Source organism: Panthera onca, chromosome D1 (genome assembly GCF_046562875.1).
Source record: "Panthera onca isolate mPanOnc1 chromosome D1, mPanOnc1 haplotype 2, whole genome shotgun sequence".
NCBI classification, from domain to species: Eukaryota; Metazoa; Chordata; class Mammalia; order Carnivora; family Felidae; genus Panthera; species Panthera onca.
The window spans coordinates 44,075,215-44,089,451 of record NC_138348.1 but is presented as its reverse complement, the minus strand read 5'-3'; the positions used below and the strand labels follow the sequence as shown (position 1 = coordinate 44,089,451).

General features: G+C 43.8%; 1 protein-coding gene and 1 long non-coding RNA gene across 3 annotated transcripts in view; one reads left to right on the top strand and one right to left on the bottom strand.

The window, feature by feature from the left end:
* The window catches only part of LOC132661495 (uncharacterized), a 67,405-nt gene that overhangs the window by 40,613 nt on the left and 12,555 nt on the right, over window positions 1-14,237 (bottom strand). The gene's annotated exons all lie outside the window — the stretch shown is intronic.
* Window positions 442-5,002, top strand: LOC132677285 (calcitonin receptor-stimulating peptide 1-like). 2 transcript variants are annotated; one of them, XM_078434000.2, is made up of 5 exons: window positions 442-556; window positions 1,542-1,636; window positions 1,953-2,090; window positions 4,114-4,293; window positions 4,839-5,002. In XM_078434000.2, exons 2-4 carry the CDS (start codon window positions 1,551-1,553, stop codon window positions 4,277-4,279), a joined length of 390 nt encoding a protein of 129 aa, XP_078290126.1. In that variant the 5' UTR covers window positions 442-556; window positions 1,542-1,550; the 3' UTR covers window positions 4,280-4,293; window positions 4,839-5,002. The 2 variants fall into 2 exon arrangements, with proteins under 2 accessions (XP_078290126.1, XP_078290125.1); XM_078433999.2 differs by lacking the exons at window positions 4,114-4,293; window positions 4,839-5,002 and adding an exon at window positions 3,009-3,390.

The following is a 14,237-nucleotide window of genomic DNA, read 5'->3' as shown; positions in this document are numbered from 1 at the left end:
CCACTGGACAGGGGTCGGGGGTGGGGAGGTCTCGGGTCAGACTTGAGGAGCCAGGATTCCCTGCTTCCTGGATCTTGCCCTGTAAGAACGCAAGCTAGGGACAGAGTGGGGCACATGTTCAAAACCTGTGCAGCGGAACTTAACCGGTGAAATTTACCATGACATCAAACTGCCCTCAACTTCCTGCTCACTTTATAAGGATGTTCCTTCTTGGTCCCATCCCTCTCCCTCCCTCCACTTCCATCAATGACCTCAATGCAAATACAAGTGGGATGGTCCCGCTGAATGTTCTAGGTTCTAGACGCAAATGGGTGACACAATCCATCTGGGGTACGTGATCTTTTCCCTCATTGGTTGCTCAGAGCTCCTGGACCCCCCCCCCCCACCCCACCCAGACCCAGAGCGGCGGGAATAAGAGCAGCTGCTGGTGCTGGGAGGCAGCCGAGCCACTGCTCTGCTCAAGTGTCCCTGACACTTCCACAGCGCCATCGCCCGACGCCAACGCTACCGCAGCTGCCACCGCCTGGGCTCCAAGCCACCTGCTGCCTGCTGCCAGGTGAGCCCCGAGATTCCTACCTTCGCTGTATGATTTTCTCTCTCCCTCTTCTTCTCTCCCTCTTCTGCATTAGTTGTTCTTGTATCTGCTCTTCCTGCCCATCTTTGAGTCTCTGGGCACTTCTGTCTGGGTCTCTTCGTCACAAAATCTGTTACTCCGCTATTCAAACCCCAGGTACACTGAGCTGTCTCAGTTCGGAGACTTCCTGCTTTAATCTTTCCATCAGTCTCGCTGTCTCTTGCTACACTTGCGCTCAGGACGCTGGAGCTCCGCAGGCACTGTGCACACAGTAGGACACAAGGGTGCTCACGGGATCATGTCTTGTGCCTAGTGGTCCCTGGGAAATCGGTTCGGAACCTGGACCAGCGCCAGTGGGTGGCAAATAGGTGCAATGACTAGGGGCCGGCAGCCCGGGAAGGAAAGCCCCAGTAGTGAGTCCTGGGAGCTTTTTTCCTGGTTTTCAGAAGACTCTGCTAAACTTGGTTCTTGCAGGGGATTCTCTACTAGAGTGCAGAGCAGGTGAGCAGTAATATTTGTTTCTTCAGTTTCCCTAAGATTCCAATGGGACAGATACACCCTTTTTAGCTAACTCCCCCCCCCCCGCCGCCCCACACCATGGCCAGATATGATCAAAAGCCCTACACAGGGAGTACAGCTCTGGGTAGGAAACAGGAGATTGTCCCGGGATTGTCTTCAATGGAGACCTGGCCAGCAGGTAATGTAGTGTGTGAGGTGGTGGGGAGGGGGCTATGGACTGAGTCCTCTTTCCCCAGTTGTCCTGCTGGGATAGCTTGCTTCAGTCTCACTGGATCTTCCCACAGTCCACTTCCCCAGTGAGGAAACACTGGGGAAAGGAATGGCATTACCAGCCTGAAGCCACCATGCCAGGGAGTTACAGGAAGAAAGAAGCAGGACCAGAGTCCAGGTTCTTGGGCTCATGGAACTTCAAACTGGTGCAGAAAATGACATTCTTTTTCCCTTGCAGAGAAGCGCCATGGGCTTCTGGAAGTTCTCTCCTCTCCTGGTTCTTGGCATCTTGGCCCTGTACCAGGTGGGCATGCTCCAGGCAGCACCATTCAGGTAAGCCAGCCCTGCCTGGAGGTCACTCCTCTCCCACTTCTCCTGGGATCAGACAATTCCATTCTCAAAATTGTGGTGTGCTGAAAGTTTACCAACTGGTGAGCCGGGCAAAGGGGAGTATATATTTTCTGATATAAGGTGTGTAGCACATAATTGAAAAACAGCACTGATATACAATATTCTTTATTATAAATTTCAGATAACTCATTGATCTGACAGAATGCTTCTGTTGCTTTTACTAGGAAGCCTGGCTGCTTATCTTGGGAGAGACAGGCAGCGACCCAGAGCTTCTATTGTGTTTTCTTCCCCTCCCCAGGTCTGCTCTGGAGAGTCCTCAGGACGCTGCTATGCTCAATGAGGAGGAACTGCGCCTCCTGCTGACTGCAATGGTGAAGGACTTTGTGCAGAGGAAGGCCCGTGAACTGCAGCAGGAGCAGGAGACCGAGGGCTCCAGGTGAGGATCCCCACTCCACTTGGCTCAGGGCATCCCCTCCCTCCTGTCCTGCCAAGGAAGGCATATCCTAAGAGGTAAGACGGAACACGGCTGGACAGGAGGCCAGCACACTGCCATGGCTCTCCTCGGCCTGGGGCCCAGCTATTCTCACGCACCACTGAAAACAGAGGTCCCACACAGAGACTATGGTTAGACCACATGTAAAAAGATCCATTTCTGAAAGCAACTGGGGAAGGTATGAAATCCCTCCCTCCGGAAACTGGTCTGAAAGCAATGAGGAGACTTCTCAGCATTGGAGGAGTTAGGACTGGTAAGTGTGAGGCCAGCAGATGGACCCCACAGATCCCAGGAGATTTTAGAAATTGGTTTCTCCTTGTAAACCTGCACTTGACGTTCTCTCACATCCACATGGAGCCTTCATTGCACATTTGCAAGGTGAAGCCAAAGGCTTTGCAGAGGGTGGGGTCAGGTAGAGCAGTACCTGAGGTAGGTCTAGGGGCTTGAGATGTGTAGGATCTGTGGAGACGTGCATGTTGTCATGGGGCCAGACGCCCTTCCCCAGCCCCACCTCCCCGTGTCCCCTGAGCCTGGAGCTCACGCCAGCCCCTGGCCCGGCCCCGGCACTGCCTGGCATGTGCTGCACCTGCATCTACCCTAAGGACCTCTCTGCAGAGCAAGAAGGACTGAGCGGCATGCGGAAGGCTAGGAAAGGGCACCCCTTCCCCGCTGCAACCCTGCCCCACGCTGCCCTGGCTCAGCAAACCTCGGAGTTCTCCTAATGGAGGATGTGTGAGCTGCCCTCCTGCCTGCCCCTCCTGCCCCCACTCAGAGTGCCTCCTCCCTGGTCTAACCTTCTGGGCGATCGCCACAGGGGCAGACCTGGTGCATGGTACCACCTGGCATGTCTTTTCCCTGCAGCCTGGACAGCTTCCGAGCTAAGCGGTGCAGTAATCTGAGCACCTGTGTGCTGGGCACATACACACAGGACCTCAACAAGTTTCACACGTTCCCTCAGACTGCAATTGGGGTCGGAGCACCCGGCAAGAAAAGGGTCATGGCCAGCAGCTTGGAGAGAGACCACGGCCCTCACGATGGCATGACCCAGGATGCCTATTAAACCCCTCCCTCTCTTTTCTAATGTCCTTTCTTCCTTCCTTCCTATATCGTGATACGTGTGGTCCTCTCGGGTTGCTGGTATCGGTGGCTTTCTTTATGGCAGTGGATGTCTGGAACCTCAGATGGGAGGAGAGCAAGAGGAACAGGCCAGAAGAGAATCACGCAGGAAGAGATGGGGGGCAGCCCTGTGCTTCCCCTGAGGAATCACAGCACGGCTTCTCAGTCCTGCTTGTGAATGTGTTTGCCGATGGGGAATAAAAGTATATTTCTCAAAAGACCTGAGTGGTGGTGGTTATTGCTCTGGCCCACACCACAGGCTTCCCAGATTCAGGGACCTGTGCTTAGAAGTAGCCTCAGCCCTGTGGTAGCTGGGTGCAGGGTGGAGTAGCTAGTCCTTGGACCAACCTCAAGTAGGAAGAACAGGAGCAGTAAAGAACAGGTAAGCACCTCGGGGACCCAACGCTGTAAAATCGCCTTTTCTTCCAGGTAAGTCGGGGAAATTTTGTATTTCTAACAAGGGATATTTGATGCCTTTGAGTGGGATGTGACTTCCAGACAATCCTCGTGTTAGGATCAGTTTGGGGCCATAATTCTCTGTGTCTCATAAGCCTTTCTTGATTTGTAGTTTATTTATACAGGAAAGACAGGCTGTTACAGCTCTGTGTTCCATGGCCACTCACCCGGAGCCACCTTGGGTTTTCTGACACCCCTGGGAATGTCTGTGGGAGTGATTATGGCATTTTCCCCAAGAGCCTGTGTATTTCTGCAGTGACAATTGTGATTGAGGAAAGACACAAGGTTAACTGGTGCCTCTCAGAGCAGTAATTTTACGATGATGGTTCTATGTGGCAGGTATCTGTTCCAGTCTCTAACAGGTCTTCTCTTCTTTTTCCACCTTGCTAATCAGAGTCACTGTCCAGAAGAGAACCTGCAACTCTGCCACCTGTGTGGCCCACTGGCTGGGAGGCCTGCTGAGCAAAGCCGGAAGCGTGGCAAACACCAACTTGCTGCCTACCTCTATGGGCTTCAAAGTCTACAACAGGCGCCGCAGGGACCTTGGACTTAAGCAGTAAACAACTCCAGGAAGGTGACTGCCCTTGTACTGTCAGATGGGAGGCTGGAAAACTGGTTATTGCAGGGATGCAGTCCACACTTTAACCCTCCCTAAGCTCATGAAGTAGAAAAATTCACAGGGCAATGTGCCCAACCAGTGTCTGGAAAGAGAAGAGGGAGTTCCAGTAGCTGAAACTCCTAAAATTTAGGTTCATTTTCCTCCATTTTCCCAGTATCTCCCTGTGATACTGGGATCATCTGCTAGAAAATACAAATCTATTTAAATGTCTGTCCCATGAAGTTATAATTATGAATATTCTATCATTTGAGTTTGAAAGGTAGGGACATACTTTTGGTATATTTACATATGAATTCAGAACATACATTTGGAGTCAAGAACTATTTGCCTTCTATTAGCCATATGACCATGGGTCACACATTCTTTGAGCTTCAATTTCCCTATTTGTGAATCAAAGGCAACAATATCTACTAGCTAGTATTAAAGAGTAAATGAGATAATAGATTTCAATATTTTCACAACAAAGTTACAAAATTCTGGTTGTTATTGTTTTTTTCCAGGTCATCATGAAGCGAAGTCTACTTTTAATTTGTAATGAAAGCAACTCATCGGATACAGAGCATGGAAGACACATATAAATGCATGCTTAATATTAAAAACATTCTCTTTAGTTTGAAATAAACTAAAGCTGTGCTCGCTTCGGCAGCACATATACTGAAGTAAACTAAAGCTAACTATGAAATAAAATCATTGCAAAGACATACTGTGTATCTCGTTGTATTGATTGTTCAATAAACGTAACAGCAGGTCTCACTGGCTTATCTGGTGGCAAAGGTGAGCCCTGTCAGCCTACCTTTTGATGTTGGCGATCCTGTTAAACCTCAGGGGGAAGTGGCGTAGCTGCCGGGTGGGTGTCTGGGGATGCATAATAATGCTTGTGCCCACACAGAAGTCTTTGAAAAAATACTGTCACTGGTGAACTTCATTAAGACGAGAAAAAAAAAAAAGAGGTTTTAAATACACTTAACAGGCGTCCCTACTGCTATTTATGGTGTTTTTCCAAGGAAAGCCTAAAGACCTGTGAATACTTTGTTGACCAGGCTGACCACGAAGCAAAGGCAACATGCTTGGGATGGGATAGGTCTTCTGTATCCTGTATCTTTAGCTTTTAAGGAAACACCTTTAATGGAACAAGAACTCGAGACATCTCCAAGACAATCCACCTTCATGTTCAGAGATCCCTAGCACCAGAGGTTCTCTGTGTACTTCCCCTTGACTCAGCTTTGCCACTGCCCATCCCTGCCTTCCCTCCCCATAAGCACCCTTCATACACCCTATAGCCTGCAAAGCCCTTTAGAAACAATGGCTCAGAGTCTGAAATGCAATCACACTGACTGGCAGGCCTGGAAAATTCATCAGGTGCCATCCAACCAACTATTCTTATTCTCTGAGGTGCTGAGAACAAAAGTATGATGCTCAAAAATCTGCAATATTTTTTTTTAAGTTTATTTATTTATTTTGAGAGAGAGGAAGCATGAGTAGGGGAAGGGCAGAGAGAGAGGGAGAGAGAAAGGATCTCAAGCAGGCTCTGCACTGTCAGCACAGAGCCCAACATGGGGCTTGAACCCACAAACCAGGAGACTATGACCTGAGCCAAAGTCGGTTGTTTAACTGACTAAGCCACTCAGGCACCCCTAAAAACCTGCAATATGTTTAATAGGGACATTCAAACATTTACAAATGCTAATTGAGTGGCTGTTATTTACTGGACACTATTTAAGGCACCAGGATAGATCAATGAACAGAAGGGACAAAACTCCTTATATTCATGGAACCTATATTCTAACTGGGGGAGATTAGGGTGATATATGCTGTGGCACCAGAGATGCTCTTAGTGGAAGGAATCTGGGATGTCAGAGTTTAATGCCTTATTTGATGTAGGAATTTCCCAGCGTTAACAACCCTCACATCTACTGGGACTGTCAGTTACGTGCTGCTGACTCCCAAGGTGACTGAGCACCCAGTTTCACTGGTGGATAGTCAGTTAGGTGAGGTTCTTTAGTTGGTAAAGTCACCCCCTTATATCCACTGACTCTAATGATTTCTCAGGAGCACACGGAATATGACCCTTGTTCCCATTCAGTCTGTATTCCACACTGTTGCCCAACTGGCGCTGTAAAGGTAAATCACCCAAATGTCTTCATTATGCACAAAGTATTCCACTGACTCCCCACTTCATGGAATAAGCACCTGGATCATTGTGGGGACTTCCAAGGTCCACAATGATCTTCCCTCCCTCCTCTCACCACCAGCCCCATGACCTGTCTGGCCTCATCTTGTACTTCCTCTCACACACTGGCCTTACTATTCCTCAACCCTGGCACCTACCCCCTCAAGTGTTTGCACTTGCCTCACCTGTTGCACAATGCTCTAACCCCATGGCCCCATTTCCTCCAGATCTTTATTCAAATATCACCTACCCTGGCCATCCTTTCTGAAATTGTACCTCACCTTGCCAACACACCCTAACCCTCTTTCCTCCCTTTTTTCTCTGTCTTTACCATTTATTACCTTCTGTCAGAATATATATTATCTACATTTTTTATTTAATGTTTGTACCCCATTCCATAAACCATGTCAGTACCACACTGACAAGGATATGGCTATTTTGTTAATTGCTGAATTGCCAATACAAAGAACAGTATGCCTGGCACAAGGTAGGACTCAAATATTTATTGAATGAATGAGAGAAGTAATGGAGTTATGTCTTTTTTATGTTCATGGTCAACTACCAGGTCCCCTCTGGGCCTGATTTTCTTCAAGCCAAACTGTCCAAGGGCCTTCATCTTCAGTGAATTCGGTCACCTAGAGAGTGACTCCTTCAAAAGCCTGGAGGTTTCCGCAGTGGCCACCAGTTATCAGTGACTCTGCCTCCTGCCTCCACAAGGCCTGTGTCTTTAGTTTGAGCACCCTTCTTGCTCTATGTTTCTCCTCCTCTGTATTAATCTGACCAGCTTTGCTTCCTCCCCACGCTGTAAACAGAGCAGACAGGCAGGGTGCTCTCTAGGAGTAATACCTATGACTAGGAAGTCATATCAGGAGGGGAAACAGATGAGAAACCATTTCAGTGTGGGATCCAAGGCAACTTCACCATAATAAAGCCAATACTGCACTGAATTCCCACCATACTTCTCAATGGACTCAGAGCTCACAGAGTGAAAGAGTGTGACCAATGTGAACTCTCCAAACAAAAGCAGGGTGCACTGGCTCAGAACTTTACGAAGCGCTGTAGGGAGTGGGTGAGGAATCAAAGCACAACATGAGAGACAAAAGACTTTTAGCTTATGGATGGTGTGGCTGCAGCATCAGTCTTTACTACGCAAAACCCACATGGGCCGTCATAGCAAAACAATGTCTTCTAGTGTCATTAAGACTCATGCCAAACACTTGGAGCTTGAGAATCTATGCTGTGCCTGTTGAACTATCGCTCCCATGGTAGTGTGCGTGTGTGTGTGTGTGTGTGCGTGTGTGTGTATGTTTATTCTCACCATGGCCACAATGTAGGTGAAATGGACATCCCTGATCCTTGATTTTGGGCTTAGCCTAGTAACTTGATTTGGCTGATGGGATGCTGGTAGATGTGGTACAAGCAGAGGTTTGAAACATGTTTATGTGGTTGGGTTTTGTGCTCTTGTGGTACTGGAATCACCCTGAAAAGTACATGCTTAGGTGTCCTTTGCCCTTTTAGCCTGGACTCCAAAATGAAGCCTGTGGACCTAAACCTGACCTGCAGTCTAGATCCACACGCAGCCAACACCAGCTGAGACCACACTCATCCCTACTACCTGCCCATGACCAAGAAAAATAAATATTTGCTTTTGTAAACCACTAAGATTTTGAGGTTGCTTTATAATAATGTTGTGGCAAAGCTAAATGGGATATAAGATTTGGGAGTATTAGAGAGAGAACACGTACCTCCACAATCCATATGCTGAAGCTCTAACCCCCAATGTGACTGTATTGGAAGATAGGGCCTTGAGGGAGCAGTTAAGATTAAGTGAGGTCATAAAGGTAGGGTCCTGATCTGATAGGACTGGAGGCCTTATAAAACCAGAGAGAGATAGGGGCGCCTGGGTGGCTCAGTCGCTTGGATGTCTGACTTCAGCCCAGGTCATGATCCCACGGTTTGTGGGTTCGAGCTGACAGCTCAGAGTCTGGAGCCTGCTTCAGATTCTGTGTCTCCCTTTCTCTCTTCCCATCAACCACTCACACTCTGTCTCTCTCTCTGTCTCAAAAATAAGCAAACATTTAAAAAATTTTAAAAGAAAAACAGAGATATAGCAGAGATCTTTCTCTTTCCCTCTCCATGTACACACAGAGAAGTGGCCAGGTGGGGACACAGCTGGTGGACAGCGATGTGTAAGATAAAAGTGAGATTTCACTACACATCAATGCTGATGGGATTTTCATCTGGCACTTCCAGCATCCAGAACTGAGAGAAAATATATTTCTGTTGTTAAGCTATTTAATCTGTGTTATTTTGTAATGACTGCCAGAGCAGACTAATACAGGGGTCATCAGTTGATGGAACTGTTTTTGGTACCATGGCTTGTTTTTCCTCTTATTGAGATTTTATGTCAATTCGCTTAATGTCCAACTTAGCAATTTTATCCATTTATTTTTATGAGTTCATTTGCATTTCATCTCCTTAAAATCATTGTAAGAATGTTCACTTTGGGGCACCTGAGTGGCTCAGTCAGTTGGGTGGTCGGCTCTTGGTTTCGGCTCAGGTCATGATTTCATGGGTCATGGGTTTGAGCCCCACATCGGGCTCTGCTCTGACAGTATGGAGCCTGCTTGGGATTCTCTCTCCCTCTCTGTCTGCCCCTCTTCCCCCTCACTCTCTCTATCAAAAGATAAATAAGCATTAAAAAAAAATAATGTTCATTTTGTTTTGGTTCCAGTCTACTGCTTCTGAAACTCACATACGCTATTATCTCTTTATCTATCTATTGATAATCTATACCTTAGATAAACTAATTGTGGTTTATTCATATAATGGATATGTACAATACACTACAGAACAATGAATATAAATATATGTATCAACCTGGATAAATCTCACATATAATGTTGGATGCAAAATAAAGTAAGTTGCAAAAGGTACATACAGATGGTACCATTTGTATTGAATTTAAAACATGCATAACATTACTATACATAATTTAGGGATACATATATATGTAGCAAAAATATAGTTACGTGCAAGGAGAATAAATATCATATTTTTAAAAGTTATTAACTTTGAGTGGGTGGGAAGAAGATGTCATGAAGAGGGGTATAAAGGCAGCACCCACCATGGATTTGTTTCCTTAGGTATCATTTTCTAAACTGAGTACTGGAATATATGGATGGTCATTTATACTCATGTTTAGTAAAAATAAATGTCATAAGTATAGGTCTTTTATATTAAGGGACATACCATAAAATTTAAAAAGAATGCATACATTTAAAAAATTTTTTTTTAATGTTTATTTATTTTTGAGACAGAGAGAGACAGAGCATGAACGGGGGAGGGTCAGAGAGAGGGAGACACAGAATCTGAAACAGGCTCCAGGCTCTGAGCTGTCAGCACAGAGCCCGACGCGGGGCTCGAACTCATGGACCACGAAATCATGACCTGAGCCAAAGTCAGCCGCTCAACCAACTGAGCCACCCAGGCGCCCCCTTTTTTTTTAAATTTTTTTTTTAAGAATGCATACATTTTTAATACTGAAACAGAATCTGTTCTGTTCAGTGGAAAGACCTGTTCATTGGGAATGCAAGCTGGTACAGCCACTCTGGAAAACAGTATGGAGGTTCCTCAAAAAACTAAAAATAGAACTACCCTATGACCCACCAATTGCACTACTAGGTGTTTATCCACGGGATACAGGTGTGCTGTTTCGAAGGGGCACATGCACCCCAATGTTTATAGCAGCACTATCAACAATAGCCAAAGTTTGGAAAGAGCCCAAATGTCCATCGATGGATGAATGGATAAAGAAAATGTGTTATATATAGACAATGGAGTATTACTCGGCAATCAAAAAGAATGAAATCTTGCCATTTGCAACTACATGGATGGAACTAGAGGGTATTATGCTAAGTGAAATTAGTCAGTCAGAAGAAGACAAAAATCATATGACTTCACTCATATGAGGACTTTAAGAGACAAAACAGATGAACATAAGGGAAGGGAAACAAAAATAATATAAAAACAGGGAGAGGGACAAAATATAAGAGACTCATAAATATGGAGAACAAGGAGAGGGTTACTGGAGGGGGTGTGGGAGGGGGGATGGGATAAATGGGTAAGAAGCATTAAGGAATCTACTCCTGAAATCATTGTTCACTATATGCTAACTAATTTGGATGTAAATTAAAAAAAAAAAAAGACCTGTTCATGAAAAAGACCCCTGACATATAGTTAATGCACAATTTGAGAAAAGATGGCAGTAATAAGTATTCACATAGCTTTAAAATAATTGTAAATTAATTAAAGTCACCAAATAAAAGACCAAGACTATCAGGTTGCACTTTCTTTTAGGGCTCTAGCAATGATTTTTTTTTCTATGAAATAAACACTTAGAAGGATTCAAAATTATTTAAAATAGATGGATAGGAAAAGATACATAAGACAAATATGAAGAAAAACAAGTTGAGCTTCATAATATATGATTAAAATAGAATTCAGGAGGAAAAAAACCTTATTGGAAAAGGAAAGAGATCATCTAGTGGGAAAAGGAGCAAAGTGGCAAGAATATCTATTGATAATAGACACACATGCATCCAACAACACAGCCTCAAATTATGTGAAATAAAAACTGACAGAATTGCAGGTGAAATATGTATATCAAGAGTTCTTATTACAGAATTAATGTACCCTACTCAATAAGCCTTCGGCTTTTGGAATCACTTCCAAATGCATGGTTCAAATTTGGTTCTGCAAATATCGCCTGACAATATGATGGATTTCAGAAAACATACAGTATTTACAAATGCAATGGAGTGATAGATTTTATTAATAATAAAATTATGTCTACTTTTCACAAAACATTTATTAATTAGCCAACAATTTTCACAATGATTTGAAACACCACCCTTATCATATGCTATCTTCTTCTGGTCTTTCTTTTCTCTTGTGTTGATATGTATATCTCTTGCACTTGTAAAAGATGAGGCCTCGTATAAGCCAAAAGCACCTCATACTTCTCCCTCTCCCATTTTTTTAATGTTTATTTATTTTGAGAGACAGCAAGTGTGCAAGCAAGCACAAGTGGAGGAGGGGCACAGAGAGAGAGAGAGAGAATCCAAGGAGGCTCCTGCTGTCAGCACAGAGCCTGACCCAGGGCTTGATCTCACAGGTGTGAGATCATGACCTGAGGCAAAATCAAGAGTCAATTGCTTAACCAACTGTGCCACCTAGGCACCCCAATACTTCTCTGTTTCAACATGCTCTTGGCAATTTTTATACATTATTTTTCTTCTAGAAGAAAGTTAGAATAATTACCAATTGTTTAAAAATCCTGTTTGGATTTTGACTGGCATTGGGTTTTCTAGGTAGACAAATGTATCATTTGTAAATAATAATAAATGTTATTTCATACTTTTTGTTCTTTTTGTATCACATCATGACAATGTTGGTGATAATAGGCATCCTTGATGATGAAGGCTACAGATTTCAAATGGAGCTTCTTAATTATTTTAAGAAAATATTTTTCTTCTTACTGTATACTAGAACTTTTTAAAAATAATAAATGAATATGAAACGTTATCAAAATACTTTTGATATCTAACAACATTACCTGATGGTTTTTCTCCTTTGACTTGCTAATATGAACAATATATCTCCAAACATAGAAATTAATAGTCATTAATATTTTTGAGTGCTTACTATATACTTGGCTTATAATAAGTGCTTCACAGAGTTACTCTTTTAAGTTTATTTATTTATTTTTGAGAGAGACAGAAAGGGAGGGGGAAGCTGGGGAGGGGTAGAGAGAGAATCCCAAGCAAGCTCTGAGCTGTCAGCACAGAGCCTGATGCAGGGCTCGAACTCTCGAACTGTGAGATCATGACCTGAGCCAAAATCAAGAGTTGGACACTTAACCCACTGAGCCACCCAGGCGCCCCCACAGAATTACTCTCTTAATCTTTACAATGACTGCATGTCATTGTAAATGACTCTCTTAATCTTTACAATGACTGCTAATTACTATCAGAAGCCCCATTTGATGGATGATGAAACTGAGATACAGAGAAATTAAATAGATTGACCAAAGCCACACAGCTAGCAGATCCATAGCAAACCTGTTCCTAGGCTATCTGGTTCCAGAGTCTGGTGTCATAAATCTCTACACTGTTTCTTGATAAACTCTGTCTGGCCAGAGGGTATGTATTAAAATGTGCTTCCACAACCCCAAAGGCAAGGGAATTAAAAGCAAAAATGAATTACTGGGACCTTATGAAGATAAAAAGCTTCTGCACAGCAAAGGAAACAACCAACAAAACTAAAAGGCAACCAATGGAATGGGAAAAGATATTTGCAAATGACATATCAGACAAAGGACTAGTATCCAAAATCTATAAAGAGCTCACTAAACTCCACACTCGAAAAACAAATAACCCAGTGAAGAAATGGGCAGAAAACATGAATAGACACTTCTCTAAAGAAGACACCCGGATGGCCAACAGGCACATGAAAAGATGCTCAACATCACTCCTCATCAGGGAAATACAAATCAAAACCACACTCAGATATCACCTCACACCAGTCAGAGTGGCCAAAATGAACAAATCAGGAGACTATAGATGCTGGAGAGGATGTGGAGAAACGGGAACCCTCTTGCACTGTTGGTGGGAATGCAAATTGGTGCAGCCACTCTGGAAAACAGTGTGGAGGTTCCTCAGAAAATTAAAAATAGATCTACCCTATGACCCAGCAGTAGCACTGCTAGGAATTTACCCAAGGGATACAGGAGTACTGATGCATAGGGGCACTTGTACTCCAATGTTTATAGCAGCACTCTCAACAATAGCCAAATTATGGAAAGAGCCTAAATGTCCATCAACTGATGAATGGATAAAGAAATTGTGGTTTATATACACAATGGAGTACTACGTGGCAATGAGAAAGAATGAAATATGGCCCTTTGTAGCAGCGTGGATGGAAATGGAGAGTGTTATGCTAAGTGAAATAAGCCATACAGAGAAAGACAGATACCATACGGTTTCACTCTTATGTGGATCCTGAGAAACTTAACAGAAACCCATGGGGGAGGGGAAGGAAAAAAAAAGAGGTTAGAGTGGGAGAGAGCCAAAGCATAAGAGACTGTTAAAAACTGAGAACAAACTGAGGGTTGATGGGGGGGTGGGAGGGAGGGGAGGGTGGGTGATGGGTATTGAGGAGGGCACCTTTTGGGATGAGCACTGGGTGTTGTATGGAAACCAATTTGACAATAAACTTCATATATTGCAAAAAAAATAAAGAAAAATTTAAAAATAAATAAATAAATAAAATGTGCTTCCAAATTCAATTTGTTGTGATTTATTTAGGACTTTGTACTACTATTGTTAAAGTTAGTATTGGGGCTCTGCCAAAGTTATCAAATGAGCTGGCAAACTTTTGAACTTCTTCTGTTTTAGGTCAATGTAAATAACATGGAAACTATCTGTGCCTTTATATAATACACTTCTAAAACTTTCTCACAGAGTTCCTTTTATAACATAATTCTTAACAAGGTTTTTCAATTTCCGCTATGGTCAGTCTACTCTATTATTATTCTATTATTTTTTTGAAGTTTTTATTTAAATTCCAGTTAGTTAACATACAGTGTAATACTAGTTTCAGATGTATGATACAGTGATTCAACACTTCCATACATCACCCAATGCTCATCACAAAGTGCCCTCCTTAA

Bases quoted from the DNA above. Each gene is read 5' to 3' on its own strand.
- LOC132677285 (XM_078433999.2), top strand. From the start codon at position 1,551: ATGGGCTTCTGGAAGTTCTCTCCTCTCCTGGTTCTTGGCATCTTGGCC. The intron at 1,637-1,952 runs GTAAGCCAGCCC...TCCCCTCCCCAG, and splicing joins CTCCAGGCAGCACCATTCAG to GTCTGCTCTGGAGAGTCCTC. The intron at 2,091-3,008 runs GTGAGGATCCCC...TTTTCCCTGCAG, and splicing joins CAGGAGACCGAGGGCTCCAG to CCTGGACAGCTTCCGAGCTA.